We start from the raw sequence: 13,291 nt of genomic DNA, 5'->3' as shown, positions 1-13,291 counted from the left end.
CAATAGAGTTATAAACTTCCTTGAAAGCAAAAAATGTTTCATTTTTTATGTTTGTGTCCCTAACACCTAGCATAATTGATTACTGATGAATAAAAAGCGCTTATAATAAAATGCTTATGTGTAAATAAATGCGTAATGTGCAAATTGTGTAAAAAATGTGTAAATGCTTTGTGTAAAACACGGTCTTGCTTTGGGGGTACAAATGGAAATGGAAGACATTTCCTGCTCTCATGGCATTTATGTTCTAATAGAAACAACACATTTCACATATTCCACATGTTCATTTTCCATATGTTCCTCTGCTTGTTTTCAACTCCATGAATATTCTGCTACCCCCAGGATAAGCTTATCTGAAATTTCATCTTGCAAATTGATTCTACGTTGATACTCAGTAGTCTCTCCTCTGTCCAGAAGGTAAAAGAATAAACTTAGCCCAAACCGTACCTTTATAGAAGGCTCAAAACTTTCCAGGTTCTTTTCAGGCTTCATTTTCTGTTATCTGCCTTGCTTGGTTTTGGTATCAAGTATATCTGGACTCTACATCCCCTTTTCAGCTTCTTTTTTTTCATATTGTCTTCCTTCATTATATTATAAAATACTTTACAGCAGAGACTGTCATTCTTTTTCTTATTTCTATCCCTAGCTTTAGCTTAGTGGTTGGCACATAGTAAGTACTGAAAAAATGTTTATTGGAGGTTGGATTAGATGGCCTCTGCGGCCATTTTAAGCTCAAGACCTGTAATAAGGGACATAAAAGTGATGCACCATAATTAAAAAAAAAAAAATGAAACCTAACAAATTAAAAGAGATGCAGTCACGGATTCAATTTATTAATGTTTATGTGTCTTATCTCCTGGTATTCTTGTGATAGTTTGGGTTGACTGCTCTGTGGTGAATTAGGCTGGCATTGAAGGGTCACAATATTTGTCTTAGAGGCAACATCTGCATTGAGTATGTAAATGAATTATATTTTGGCTTTGCTTCCTGACTGAATGCCATTCCTACACAATTGACAGGAGAAAAGAGGGAAAAGAAGCAGAAGCATCCAGCAGCTACAGCCCCCGACTCCAAACCAGTAGATGTCTCTCTCTTGGATCTTCGCATTGGTTGTATCATCACTGCTAAAAAACATCCTGATGCAGATTCTCTGTATGTTGAAGAAATAGATGTTGGAGAAAAAGCACCAAGAACAGTTGTTAGTGGATTGGTGAAATATGTCTCCCTTGACCAGGTATATTGCTTTTGAGTTGTCTTTCTTTTCATTCAGCCACAGATGGTGCCCATTTGTGATGTGTTCAGTCAAAAAGCTGCCCCTTGCTATATTTTACTTGATATTAACAGTCAAAGTGTAATTGAACAAGCTTATCTATCTTTTGTTCGATCTTGCAATGAATCTTATATAATTTTGACACATGTATAAGACATTTTGTTGGAAGAGAGCTTTTAAGGGGTTATTTTACTATACCAAATCAAAAACATTTTTATAGTTTAAAAAAATTAGCACAGGGAAATCTCATGGTATCTTTCAGTCAGCATTATCATTGTAAATATATGGTGTATTGCGAATATAAATTATGAAAATCTTTTGTTTCCTTCTTAAGCTTCATTAGGGTTGACTTAGGTGCTTAAAAAGATTATTCTCATAGGGATTGCAGAAGAGGAGAAGTTTATATAGATGGAAAAGTACATGCATTTATGCATTTAATCCTTTGCAATCCTTTTTCCTTTACCAAGCTATTTTTTTAAATAGTTCCTATAGTTAAATATCATTTTGATTGAGGGGTGAATCGGAAACATTCTTTTTTGATATTGTGTAGTTTTCTCATTGTTGATGTCTTATTCAGATCTTTTTGTATAATCTTAGACACTATATTTCAAAAATTTTTTAGATTTTCTTATACTAAGCTTGTTAATAGCAATAACAGCAATAACAGCTTTCCTTATTACCCACGCCTTATGTTTATTAATTCTGTTTATTTCTGCTTACTTTTAAAATTACTTATTTGAATTTTGAGTTACTACAAATGGGTCTGGCTGTAGCTAGACATTAAGGAAGTCAAAAGTTGTCTTTTAGATATTATGCAATTTTTCAACTTTCAAAATGAATTTATGATTCTTTTTCTTGACATTAAAAATATATTTTTAGAGTTTAAAAGTTTTTATCTTAAAACATTATGAAACAATATCTAAAAGACAACTTTTGTCAAGGTGAACCATGCACTCCATTTGATAATCCAGGATCATTTCCAAGCACATTGGAATATCAGAGTTGGACTTTGATAGTGGTAGCTATTTCTACATTGAAGGAATTTCCATTTTTTAATTTCGCAGGTTATTTTTTTTTTTAATCTTTAAAAACAAAAAGACATTGTTTTCCTTAAACTTGGGATATTGTATAATTCTTAGAGAAATTTTATTTCCATAATCTTTTTGTGTAGTATGTGGGCAAACATTAAAGAATAAGTTTCATCAATGAGGAAATATTAAAGAAAAAAGTAATTAATACTTAATGGCACACCATATCATATGAAGGGAACATTAGGAATTTTTTTCCTATGGTATTCAGATTTAGAGAGACTAAAATATAAATCTGAAATTACCATTACTTCATGTAATCTGAAGGAGCCAAGCAGAATTGATGGGGTAAAAGAGGCAGAGATAGGTCAGAACTAGAAGAACCAGATGGCTTTAAAGCAGAGACTAGAGGATAATTTTTGAGATTTCAGAACAGATTCCTCTTTGAGAATAGGTTGAAATAAATGGCCTCTGAGAGAATTGTCTTTATTTATTTATTATCCTTCTTCCTTTCTTCCTATCCGCCCTCTGATGGTTCAATTAGTCTGTCATCTTTATCCTGATTCTTTACTTCATTCCTCCAAAAATATATCATTATCCCTGGTAGGACTTATAGCTGTCCTATCTTCTCACTAGTAAACTAAGGTACTTCTTCCTTTCTAATAAATAGTTTTGAGGTCCCTCAGAGGTATACCCCTAACATAACTAAGAGGTAAACACAGAGTTAAAGCTCATACCAATCTCCATGAAAAATAGAATTTATTGATAAATGAATTGTGGAAGTTAGAGAATATTCAGTTTTCACACTTAATTTCTAAGCAATTCTCATGCTTTTTTCCTTTACAAAATCTACTAACCTGATAAAGATGAAATAAATTGTGTTTTAGAAGAGTGGCACAGAGGTTTAAGGACATTGAAATTTATTTTCATAAGTACTGATAGTTACTGGCTTATATACCTTTAACCTTGACATTTTCTATATTTACATTTTATAGATAGCTCTAAAATTATATTATAAAATTTTTAGTATATTTGAATTAATGATAGACATACTATATTTTTATTACTACATTTTAAAATCAGTACTTTTAAATAAAAATTACCTCACCTTTAATCATCTTAATTTGTTAATTTCTATAGATGCAGAATCGGATGGTGATTTTGCTTTGTAATCTGAAACCTGCAAAGATGAGAGGAGTGGTATCTCAAGCAATGCTGATGTGCGCTAGTTCACCAGAGAAGGTGGAAATCTTGGATCCTCCCAGTGGATCTGTTCCTGGAGACAGAATTACTTTCGAGGGATTCCCTGGTAAATATGAAAAAATACTGTAAAATTGTGTGTCAAGGATCTTATAAGAAACATTTCAGTGCTGGCCTGAGTAAGGTCAATTTTATACTAAGTTACATAACTATACTTTTAACTTTCTATTAAATTTGTTGACTTCCTTATGTATCAAGGCATAAAAAAAAAATAGAAAAGAGCTACTTTTTTCTTAGGAAAACGGAAAAGTATGAGGGAAATGATATATAGCATGTTCATTTATATAAGGAAATATTAAATTAGGGAGTTCAGGAACATATCTGTACTGAGCCTGAAAGGAAGCTTGAACAGACAGATAACAGTGAGCAGAGAACTGATTTTTGAGGTTGAAATGACCAGTGTTCCAATCCTCCCTCCTCAAACCCTTCCAAGCTGTGTTTATACTTGGAAAGGTGCCAGTCGGCTTAGGTTTCCCTTTCTATAAAATGAGAATAATAAAAATAACTCCAGTTCTCACAAGGTGATTTTAAGAGTCAAATGAGATCATAGAAATAAAATGTTTTGCAAACTTTAAAGCAGTGTGTGAATATTATTAGTCCTTTATATTTGAAGAATCTAGAAAGGATGGAGTGTGTGCTTTGCTTGGGATGCATCCTCAAAAGAGCCCTGGAGATGGGAGAAGAAATGTTTTAAGTTCAGGAAACAGACCAATTGATACGTGTATGAAATTATATTAAATAATTATGGAAAATTTGGAGCAAAATTGTTGGGATTTTAAAGACCACTGAAGATTTTTGAATAGAGAAGAAATGTGGGCTTATCTGTGTCTTAGGAAGATGATTTTGACAGGTATATCATTGAGACAGCCCAGAGACAGTTACTGAAAGCCCAGGAAAAAAAGTTTTTACTACCAAAATCTTGGGAACTGTCAAGTATTTCAATATCAGAAACATAATTTTAATCAATGGAAATGAAATTAAAGAAAATCCCCTATTATATACTTTGCTGCTGGGTGCAAGAAAGAATACATAAGGTCTATCCGTCTGACTTTTAGCTAAATCTTCCTCTATGTATTATCTCCCATAATTACAATGTAAACTCTTTTTTTTTTAATTAAAGCCTTTTATATACAAAACATAATGCATGGGTAATTTTTCAATATTGACCCTTGCAAAGCCTTTATTCCAAATTATCCCATATTCTTCCCCACCCTCTCCCCTAGATGGCAGGTAGTCCAATATACGTTAAATAGAAAAAGACAGCTGTATATACTACTGCAAATATATTATGTACAACTTGCTATTTCTTTTAAATATATGAAACATAATATAAAATCCAAGTCAGGGACAAAACAGTTGTTAAAACTCTCATTCCAGTCAGTAGTAGTTGGGCCCATTAATGGTCATTGTATTTCCATCCCAGACTCTTTAGAGAAACATAGTTTTCCAAAAATAAATGAATGAGGAAGGAAGGAATAGAATTTGAAACTCAAAAGTTTTTTTTAAATGTTTTATAAATTGTTTAAATATAAAAAGTAAGTGAATGTATGAGTGAGTAACCAAGCAATGGGTAAATAAAAATAATAAATTATAGGTAATAGATAGATGCTGATTTTGCAAAAAGAAGTTTAGAAATTATAGGACACAAAAAATTGATATAGAGGGAAATGTATTATGTGTGAAAATTAAGTTGCTGGAAGAAATCAATGGAATTGATTTGTTTACAATTGTTATAGATAAGCAGCTAAGAAATGTTAAGATAATTTATACAGGTTTCTTTGAGTTTTGGTTTTATTGTTTTGGGGTTTTATTTTTATGGATTTCATTTGGCCTTGGGAATTCTCAGTGAGAAAACTAATTCAGTCTTAGAGAACTACCTGGGGAAGTTAAGTGACTTACCTTCTCAGGGTTTTTGACCTTAAAGCTGCCTTTTTAGCCACTCTATGGACCTTCATAGTCATAGTAGCTAAATATTTTCATGTTCTCTCTTATCAGAACAGAGCCAACAACACTCAAAAGTTTAGTCAGGAACCAATATAACATTTGCACATTTAAGTCATAATTATAAAGGTATAAAGATGAAATGAATGAAGAAGAAATATGAATTAAAACTTATATATTTTTCTAACCAGCTCCACATATCTAAATGAAGACTGCCTAAAAGAATCAGATAGTAAAGGTCTATTATATATGTTTTGTATGTGGGTGAGTGAGTAGCTATGCGTTTATTCTCAGAAAACCAAAACCTCCACCAGCATCTCTGAAAGATCACATGTTCTATGAACATTACAGTGGTGAGCAGGTTCTGCAAAATCCCCATACTATTCCTTTCTGAAAGAACCAAGTTAACAATAGGATTTAGAAGCAGGTAATCATTAAAAGTCTCAAATTCTCTGAGCTGGCAAGGGTCTCACTCTGTTGAATGGAGCTTCAGCCACCAGTGTTTGGAATGTATATAGCAGAAAATCCCCTACCCATGAGGAGATTATATTTATAGAACTCTGACTCTGAAGTCACAAACTCTGAAGTAAGTGTAATAACAACTGAAAAAAAATTTTTTTATTAGGGAAAATAGAATAAAAATTTCTAGTCCTAGAAACCCAGCAAAAACTTGCTTGTCCTTAAAGTGAAACTTTTAGATGTCTTCTGTTTTCCATTATTTTTTTTCTTATTTCCCATTACTATATGCTATCATTTAAAGTAATTACTTTTAAGAATTACTTCTCTGTCTCCTCATAGAATTTCCTTCCTTCTTGTTTAGTTTCCTTCAAAGTTGAGCTGAAGTGACACTTTTTCTATAAGAAACCTTTCCAAATATTCCATCTTAAATCCTTCCTGCCCCTGTGTCCCACCCTCACATTCCCTCCTCTCCCCCAAAGAAAATTAAAATTGTCTTGTATTTGTTTTGTACATTTTGTGTTTGTTTATTTGCATATTGTCTTGCCCAGTACAATACAAACTCCTTGAAGAACTATTTTATTTTTGGCATTGGATGTCCAATGCCTAGTATTGATGGTTAATGATTGGTTAATATCAGTGGCATTTTTCATTCACTGACTTAGAACTTGCCTTAAGAGTCAATTCAGATAGCACTATAAAACACCTTTCATCATTTGATTTAATAGGTTAAGTTGTTGAAATGAAATGTTCTTTCAGTAATACCCTGAGTTATTGTCATAATTGCTAATGTATTGCAGCACCCTTCTCATTTTGTCCCTGATGGAAATGTACCCTTCCTTCAACATTTAGCCTTAAAATAAATAAGAAGGGAACATAAAAATTACATATTTGTAAGGGAGAATTCAGCTCCAGTTTCCCACAACAACAATGTAAATCATCATCTGAGCTTAAGTTTTAATTATTATATAGTCCATTTATATTATATGCTCAACCAAACTATATAGCTTAATGAGCCTTGAATTTAGAGAGTAAAGTCCACTGGGCCTCATTTCTATGCACAGCTAGTAATCAAATTTGAACCCAGGAAGAAGAGTCTTCCTGGAATTCTATACACTGTGCCACTTAGCTGTCCTGGTAAAGTCTTCTGTAAAATACTGGCAACTCTTACATCTTAGAAACACTGTATCAGAATGGCTTACTTTACTCTCTAAATAAATGATAGAATTTGTTGTTTAATGTAGTTCAGTCATCTCAGTAATGTTCTACTCTTCATTGACCCCATTTAGGATTTTCTTGGAATACTGGTGTGTTTTGCTATTTCATTCTCCAGCTCATTTTTACAAATGAGAAAACTGAGGCAAACAAATTACAATGTGTTAACCATGTAACCCTTAACAAATTCTATCATTTATTTCTTCTTAGGGAGATTTTTGTCTTTCTCAATTTTGTTAGCATCTCTTCCATATCTTAAAGGTGTTCATATGTTAATGCATTTTATTAGTCAATTGATCTTTTTCAGATTCTAGAAAAATTGTTATAAATTATATATATAAACATGATATAGAAGTTGCATTGGATCAAATTTGGGAGTTGCAATTTGAGTTAGAAAAGGCTATAATTTATGTTTATAGTCATTTTTTTTTCCTGATAGAAAGCCAGAAGTGCAATGGAGCTTTGAAAATGCCAAATGAATGTTTTATTTGTTATTGGTCTTGTTTCTCACCCTTTTTCTCGTTTTGTACTGCCTGATATTTGTGAAGCTGTAAGTTTTAGTATAGTAACAGGCCCCTAAAACACTAAACAGAATTAATTATTCCAAAAATATGGTAGCTGTGAGACAAAGGAAATAACTAATTTCTTTGAGATTTGGATTGGATTCCAGCCAAGCTGTTGGAACAACAAAATGTTTTAAGAACTATTAACTAATATTGAAGAAAATGTACAGGAGTATTTTGATTTGGAAGTATTCTTTTCTGAACCTGTAAAAAGATGGTTGATTCTGTTGACACATAGATGGAAAAATATTATAGTTTGGTGGAAAAAAGCTAACTTGATTTTGATTCTTAGCTCTGGAATGTATTAACTGATTGTATATAAGGTAGTTAAGTTCCCTGAGCCTTGGTTTCTGCACCTATAAAATAAGGATCATAAAACTTGCACAGCATACCTCTGATTGTGTTCTTAGACAAGTATTTAATAAATCATTAAGAACCATAGAGATATGGACTATTCAATAATTTGAGTGAAATTGATGTGAAAAGTTCTAATATATATTTATATATATACATATTTATCTTTGGTATAACAACTGGAAAATCTTTATAAAGGGCAGGAAATAAGCTCATCTCTACCCACTTGATGCCAACTGAAAATGCATTTCTGAGCTTCTTAGCTTGTCAAAAGGAGGCCATTATAATTTATTGTAATCCATTTGAATTTTTCTCCAATATCACTTTACTAAAAAAAGAAGTAAATCCATTTTCTTCTAAATTAAATTCAATTTAGAATTAATTCAACAGAGGACATTTTAATTTCATTAGTAATTTTCTTGGCTAGTTTGAGTATATTCCAAAGCATTGAACCTTGATTTGTTTTAACCCAATATAAAAAGAAATTAACAGTGAATCTGGACCCATTCTCCCCCCTCCCCCCCTCAAAGCATATAATCTATGCAGTTTTAGTGAGTGCTTTACTTTTTAGATAATTATGTTTTCTCTTCTATTCTGCCAAGCTGATTCTTGCCAAACCTCATGTAATTGTTGAGCAATTTTGTAAGATTAATTAGTAATTAGTAGCCCCCAAATCCAAAGATATGTAAAAACACTCGGAATTGGTCTTTGGTATTATTAAGGGTCATTTACGCAGTTGATCAAGCTTATAAAAACCAGGTTAGTTGCTACAATACTACTGGTTTGCCAGATGTCATGATGCTTTGCAAACATTCTGAAAAGAGTTTTATGTTGGTTAATGAAGATGGAATTAATAAGAAATTTTCTGGTTTTGAAGTCTGATGCAAGATCAAGGCTTAGTTAGAATTTGTCTACTTTGTATGGTAAATGATCACAAAACCCTTCTTATAACCTGTGATAAGTGTCTTAAATTTCCCCCAGTTCCTCATTTTCTTTTTCTTTTCAAGCCATTATTTCCAAAAGAATGAACTTAAATTGGAGGGGACCTTAGAGGCTATCTGGTCAGCACATACTTGAACAGTTCATTTTAAGTTAACAAGCATTGCTTGAGCTTCTATTATGTGCCAGGCACTATCTAGACTTTGGGAATAATAGTCCCTGACCTTAAGGAGTTTATATAATTATGTTAAAAACATGTTCACAAATGCTGTGTATATTCATTAGGGTGAATATACATTGTCCCTCAAGATGAGCTATTTGCAGTTTGTATTAGGGTGCTCTGTCCTTATGAAAGCACAGATTCTGGGAGTATTAAAGTTAGCCTTGAAAAGTACTTCTTATAACTAATAAGTTCTTACATCGTTTTTATTTTTCATTGTAACTATTTATTTCTTTTTTTAATTAGGAGAGCCTGAGAAGGAACTGAATCCCAAGAAGAAGATTTGGGAGCAGATCCAGCCTGATCTTATCACTAATGATCAATGTGTTGCAACCTATAAAGGAGTCCCCTTTGAGGTGAAAGGGAAAGGGGTCTGTAGGGCTCAGACCATGTCCAACAGTGGAATTAAATAAAATGAAAAAAATCTTTGGTGATTGAGATACTTTAAAGAAATATTGATGGAAAGTATTATAAGCACAATTAAAAAAATATATATTTCTTCCATAGCCTTAAAGATTATTGACTCATTTCTGTTCTTCCGCAGACCTGCCTGCCAATTATGTCTCTCTGTTCTGTATTAGGATATAGTTAGTGGTTGATCACTTAGAAAGCACAATTTTTTGCATGTTTTGCAATTATTTTTATTAGGTATTATTTATAGAGCCACAAATATTTTGTTTTAATTTTTGTTATTATTATTGATGAGGAAACTGAAATACATTGTCAGAAGGGGGAACTAGTGGCACAGTATGATATTCTGGGCCTGGAGTCAGAAGACCTGAGTTGATATTTGACCTGATACTATCTAAATGTGTGACCCTGAGCAAATCAGTCAACTTCTATTTGCCTCAATTTCTTCATTTATATCATGGGGATAATTAAATAGCTCCTATTTTCCAGGGATATTTTGAGGGTCAAATGAGATATTATTTGTAAAGTACCTAGCACGATGTCTGGTACTAAATAAATGTTCTATAAATGTTAGTAGTATTATTCTTGGTTTTAGAATTAGTGAAAATTCAAATCTTGAATTTTATGTCATGAAATATTTATATGAGAACTTGCTTTTTTAAAAAAATGGCAACTTTTTTGTTAGCTACCTATGTTGTAGTATTCTGGAGATTGAGAATCTAAGGGAACTAAGCATCATAAAAATCAGAATTATAAAACATTCTAACTTTTCTTCTATAACTCTACCACTATAGCTTTTTCCTTATTGGGTATTTGATACTTGATTTGTCTTCAGCTGAGATTCTCAATTACAGATCGAATAACTAAATGAATAGCTTCTGACTATCATGTTACATAAGAAAAGAGAATAAAACAAATTATAAGGAACTTAGGTTAGAGTATTAAATGTAGAGTCAGAAATTGGTTCTTCCTGAATTCAGATCTGGCCACAGACACTTAAGTGGCTCTATGACTTGGACAAGTCATTTAATCCTGTTTGCTTTAGCTTCTCATCTGCAAAATGAGTTGGAGTAGGGATTGGCAAACCACTCCAGTATCTCTGCCAAGAACACCCCAAATGGGGTCATAAAGAGTTGGACGTAGCTGAAACAACTGAAAAACAGTAACGGTAGGCATTGCAAAAAAGACAAAGATGAAATAAATGAAAAAGCATTTATTATGCACTTAATGTGTAGGGCATTTTATAAATACAAAAGATATAAGCACAAATAAACAAAGTAGTTCCTGTCTTAAAGAAACTTACATTTTAATTGCGAACAAACACATATAGGGGAACAAGAATTAGGGCAATGTGGGGACCTTTGGAAGAGAGTAAAATATGGTTTGTGGGGGGGCACCTAGAAAGCTATATTTGTGGTTCAAGTAAGATAAGCTAAAAACTAACCATTCAAAGCCTGGGACTAGAAGACTGAATTGTGAAAGGGAAAGAGGGAGACTCTGCGATGCAAATGGTATGGCTTGGAAAAAGCTGAGATGAATGAGAGCATTTCTGTCCCTAATGAGCTAAAAAAGTGAGGATAAGATGAGAATCCTCCAAAGTAACAGCTAAATGACATGAATTAGGTATTGTGATAGGACAACAGTTTCCTGATACAGCTTTCCTTACCATCTTACAGCTTTCTCACACACAACTAACTTTGACAGCTGTTCACATATTTATTGGCTTCCATGGTGAAGATTCCTTCCTTACCCCCACCTACTTGGGGGCCATCTAATTGGTCCCTACCTTCTCTAACTTGGCTTTTTGGCCTTGAGCCAATAAAAAATCCAGGCATGTGGGCTCCATGCCTCTCAAACCCAGGGGTGACAAAGACAACATGAGTGAGTATGCTTTGATTGATCAAGCACATTTCCACGTGGAATTTAAGGGGGTTTCATCTAAGGAGCTAAGTAATTTTGTGTCCTTGCTATAAATCCTTGTTACATATTGTTGGATAGGGCAAAGTAAACCCTCTTTGTTAAATGTTCAGTGACTTATGAATGCGTTGTTTCATCCCAACATCAAACCTAAACGAAGGTGCTGGTTTTAGAACTATATGTACAACATGGTGCAGGATAGTGTTTGCAAATATCTGTGTGAATTCATATACACACAAACAGACAGATACATACGTCTCCTTATTTCAAGGTTTTCTAGAAGCTGAACATGACTAAACAAGAATAGAGCATCCTTTGTTACTCATCAGATACAAAATAAAGTTCTAAGTATTGTTTGGTCTGAAATGAGTTGTAAGTATTTGGGGTAAAAAAGGGCTTTTTTTTTTTTTTTTTTTTTTTTTTTGGCCTGCATTGATTGTATTTCCTTTTGTCAATTAAGCATATACTTGCATCATTGTTTTCCAATTTTTCCCAACATGGTTTAATAGATTATAAGAAAATAAGAGTATTTTCTTATAATCTCCACCACTCCTTTTTGTCCATATACTCTTATTACTCTCTAAAGGTCCAGCTCAGGTTGAGTTAGTAAAAATAAACAAACTAGCTAGAAGTAATGTTTTGCTCTATACAACCTATAAGTATCCATGCCTATTCATTTTTTTGGAGTAATACACCACAAAAACCAGGTGATAGTTGCAGGACTCATTTGTATTCCTCTGAAATATTTTTTGTTTTTTAACTACAACTATTGTACTGTGAATTTCTTAGAACAAGTGACAATTTTGATGTTTCACTCTTTAAGAAAAATAATAATTTGTGTGTTTCTTTCACAGTTTAAATGTCAGACCATCACCAGATAAAAACAGATTGAACTAGCTTCTCTATCTTTAGGTTATTTCTGTCAGTTGAGTGCTGGATTTTGTTCTCTACACATATGTTTTAAAATTCTTTGGGGTATCAAAGGAAACATGCAAAAGGTGTAGTTTCAAGAGCCATTTCAGTGACTGTTGCAAATAACTGCAGTAGCTGTTGGTATGGGGAGGACAAATGTTGCACAGATCATTACATCATGCTCACAATGAAGCAGCATCAGTATTACTGAAGCACAAAAAAAGTTATTGAAAACAAAAAACAATGTCAAGAATCAAAGTATTTCTATGAAATAGCATATCTTAATTGGGACAGCTGGATGGCACAGTGAATAGAGCAATGGACCTAGTGTCAAGTAGATCTCAAGACACCAGCTGTGCCCCCTACAGAAGGAGATGGCAAACCACTTCCACCATCTTTGCTAAGAAAACCATAAATGGATTCATGAGTCAAACGTGACAAACTGCTGATCAACAACAAAGCATATTGTTTAATACAACAGAAACAAGCAAAGACTTAACTGAAGAAGTTGCCATGACAATGAGAAAACCAATCAAAACTAGTTGCTAAACATTGCTATAAAATTAATGCAAATAATTTTTTTCCATTCAATTCTGTATCAGAAGTAATGTCATTAAGAAGTCCATGTGTACCTTTAAGATCCAGTCTTTAGACTGCAAAATATCTTCACTCTTCACCATTCTCCATAACAAAAGGATCTTTTTTAACTTCAGATGGTCTTAGGGCAAATAAATCTAGAGGATGTCAGAAGTGACTAGTAAATTTGAATTTCCCTTCCTTCTCTTGAAGTAAATGAGAAGTGGACCTT

The 13,291-nt window shown here is 32.9% G+C and overlaps 1 protein-coding gene across 3 annotated transcripts in view; it reads left to right on the top strand.

The window, feature by feature from the left end:
- The window catches only part of AIMP1 (aminoacyl tRNA synthetase complex interacting multifunctional protein 1), a 36,110-nt gene extending 26,353 nt beyond the window's left edge, over positions 1 to 9,757 (top strand). For all 3 annotated transcript variants that reach the window (XM_031944196.1, XM_003774368.4, XM_012552996.3), the window contains exons 5-7: positions 1,017 to 1,231; positions 3,436 to 3,604; positions 9,490 to 9,757. In XM_031944196.1, the coding sequence (XP_031800056.1) occupies positions 1,017 to 1,231; positions 3,436 to 3,604; positions 9,490 to 9,656 (551 nt within the window). In that variant the 3' untranslated portion in view covers positions 9,657 to 9,757. The remainder of the gene's footprint in view (positions 1 to 1,016; positions 1,232 to 3,435; positions 3,605 to 9,489) is intronic.
- The last annotated feature ends 3,534 nt before the right edge of the window (positions 9,758 to 13,291 follow it).

Source organism: Sarcophilus harrisii, chromosome 6 (assembly GCF_902635505.1).
Source record: "Sarcophilus harrisii chromosome 6, mSarHar1.11, whole genome shotgun sequence".
NCBI classification, from domain to species: domain Eukaryota; kingdom Metazoa; phylum Chordata; class Mammalia; order Dasyuromorphia; family Dasyuridae; genus Sarcophilus; species Sarcophilus harrisii.
Note: the sequence above shows the minus strand (reverse complement) of the source record. Positions and strands in the feature narration are given on the sequence as shown.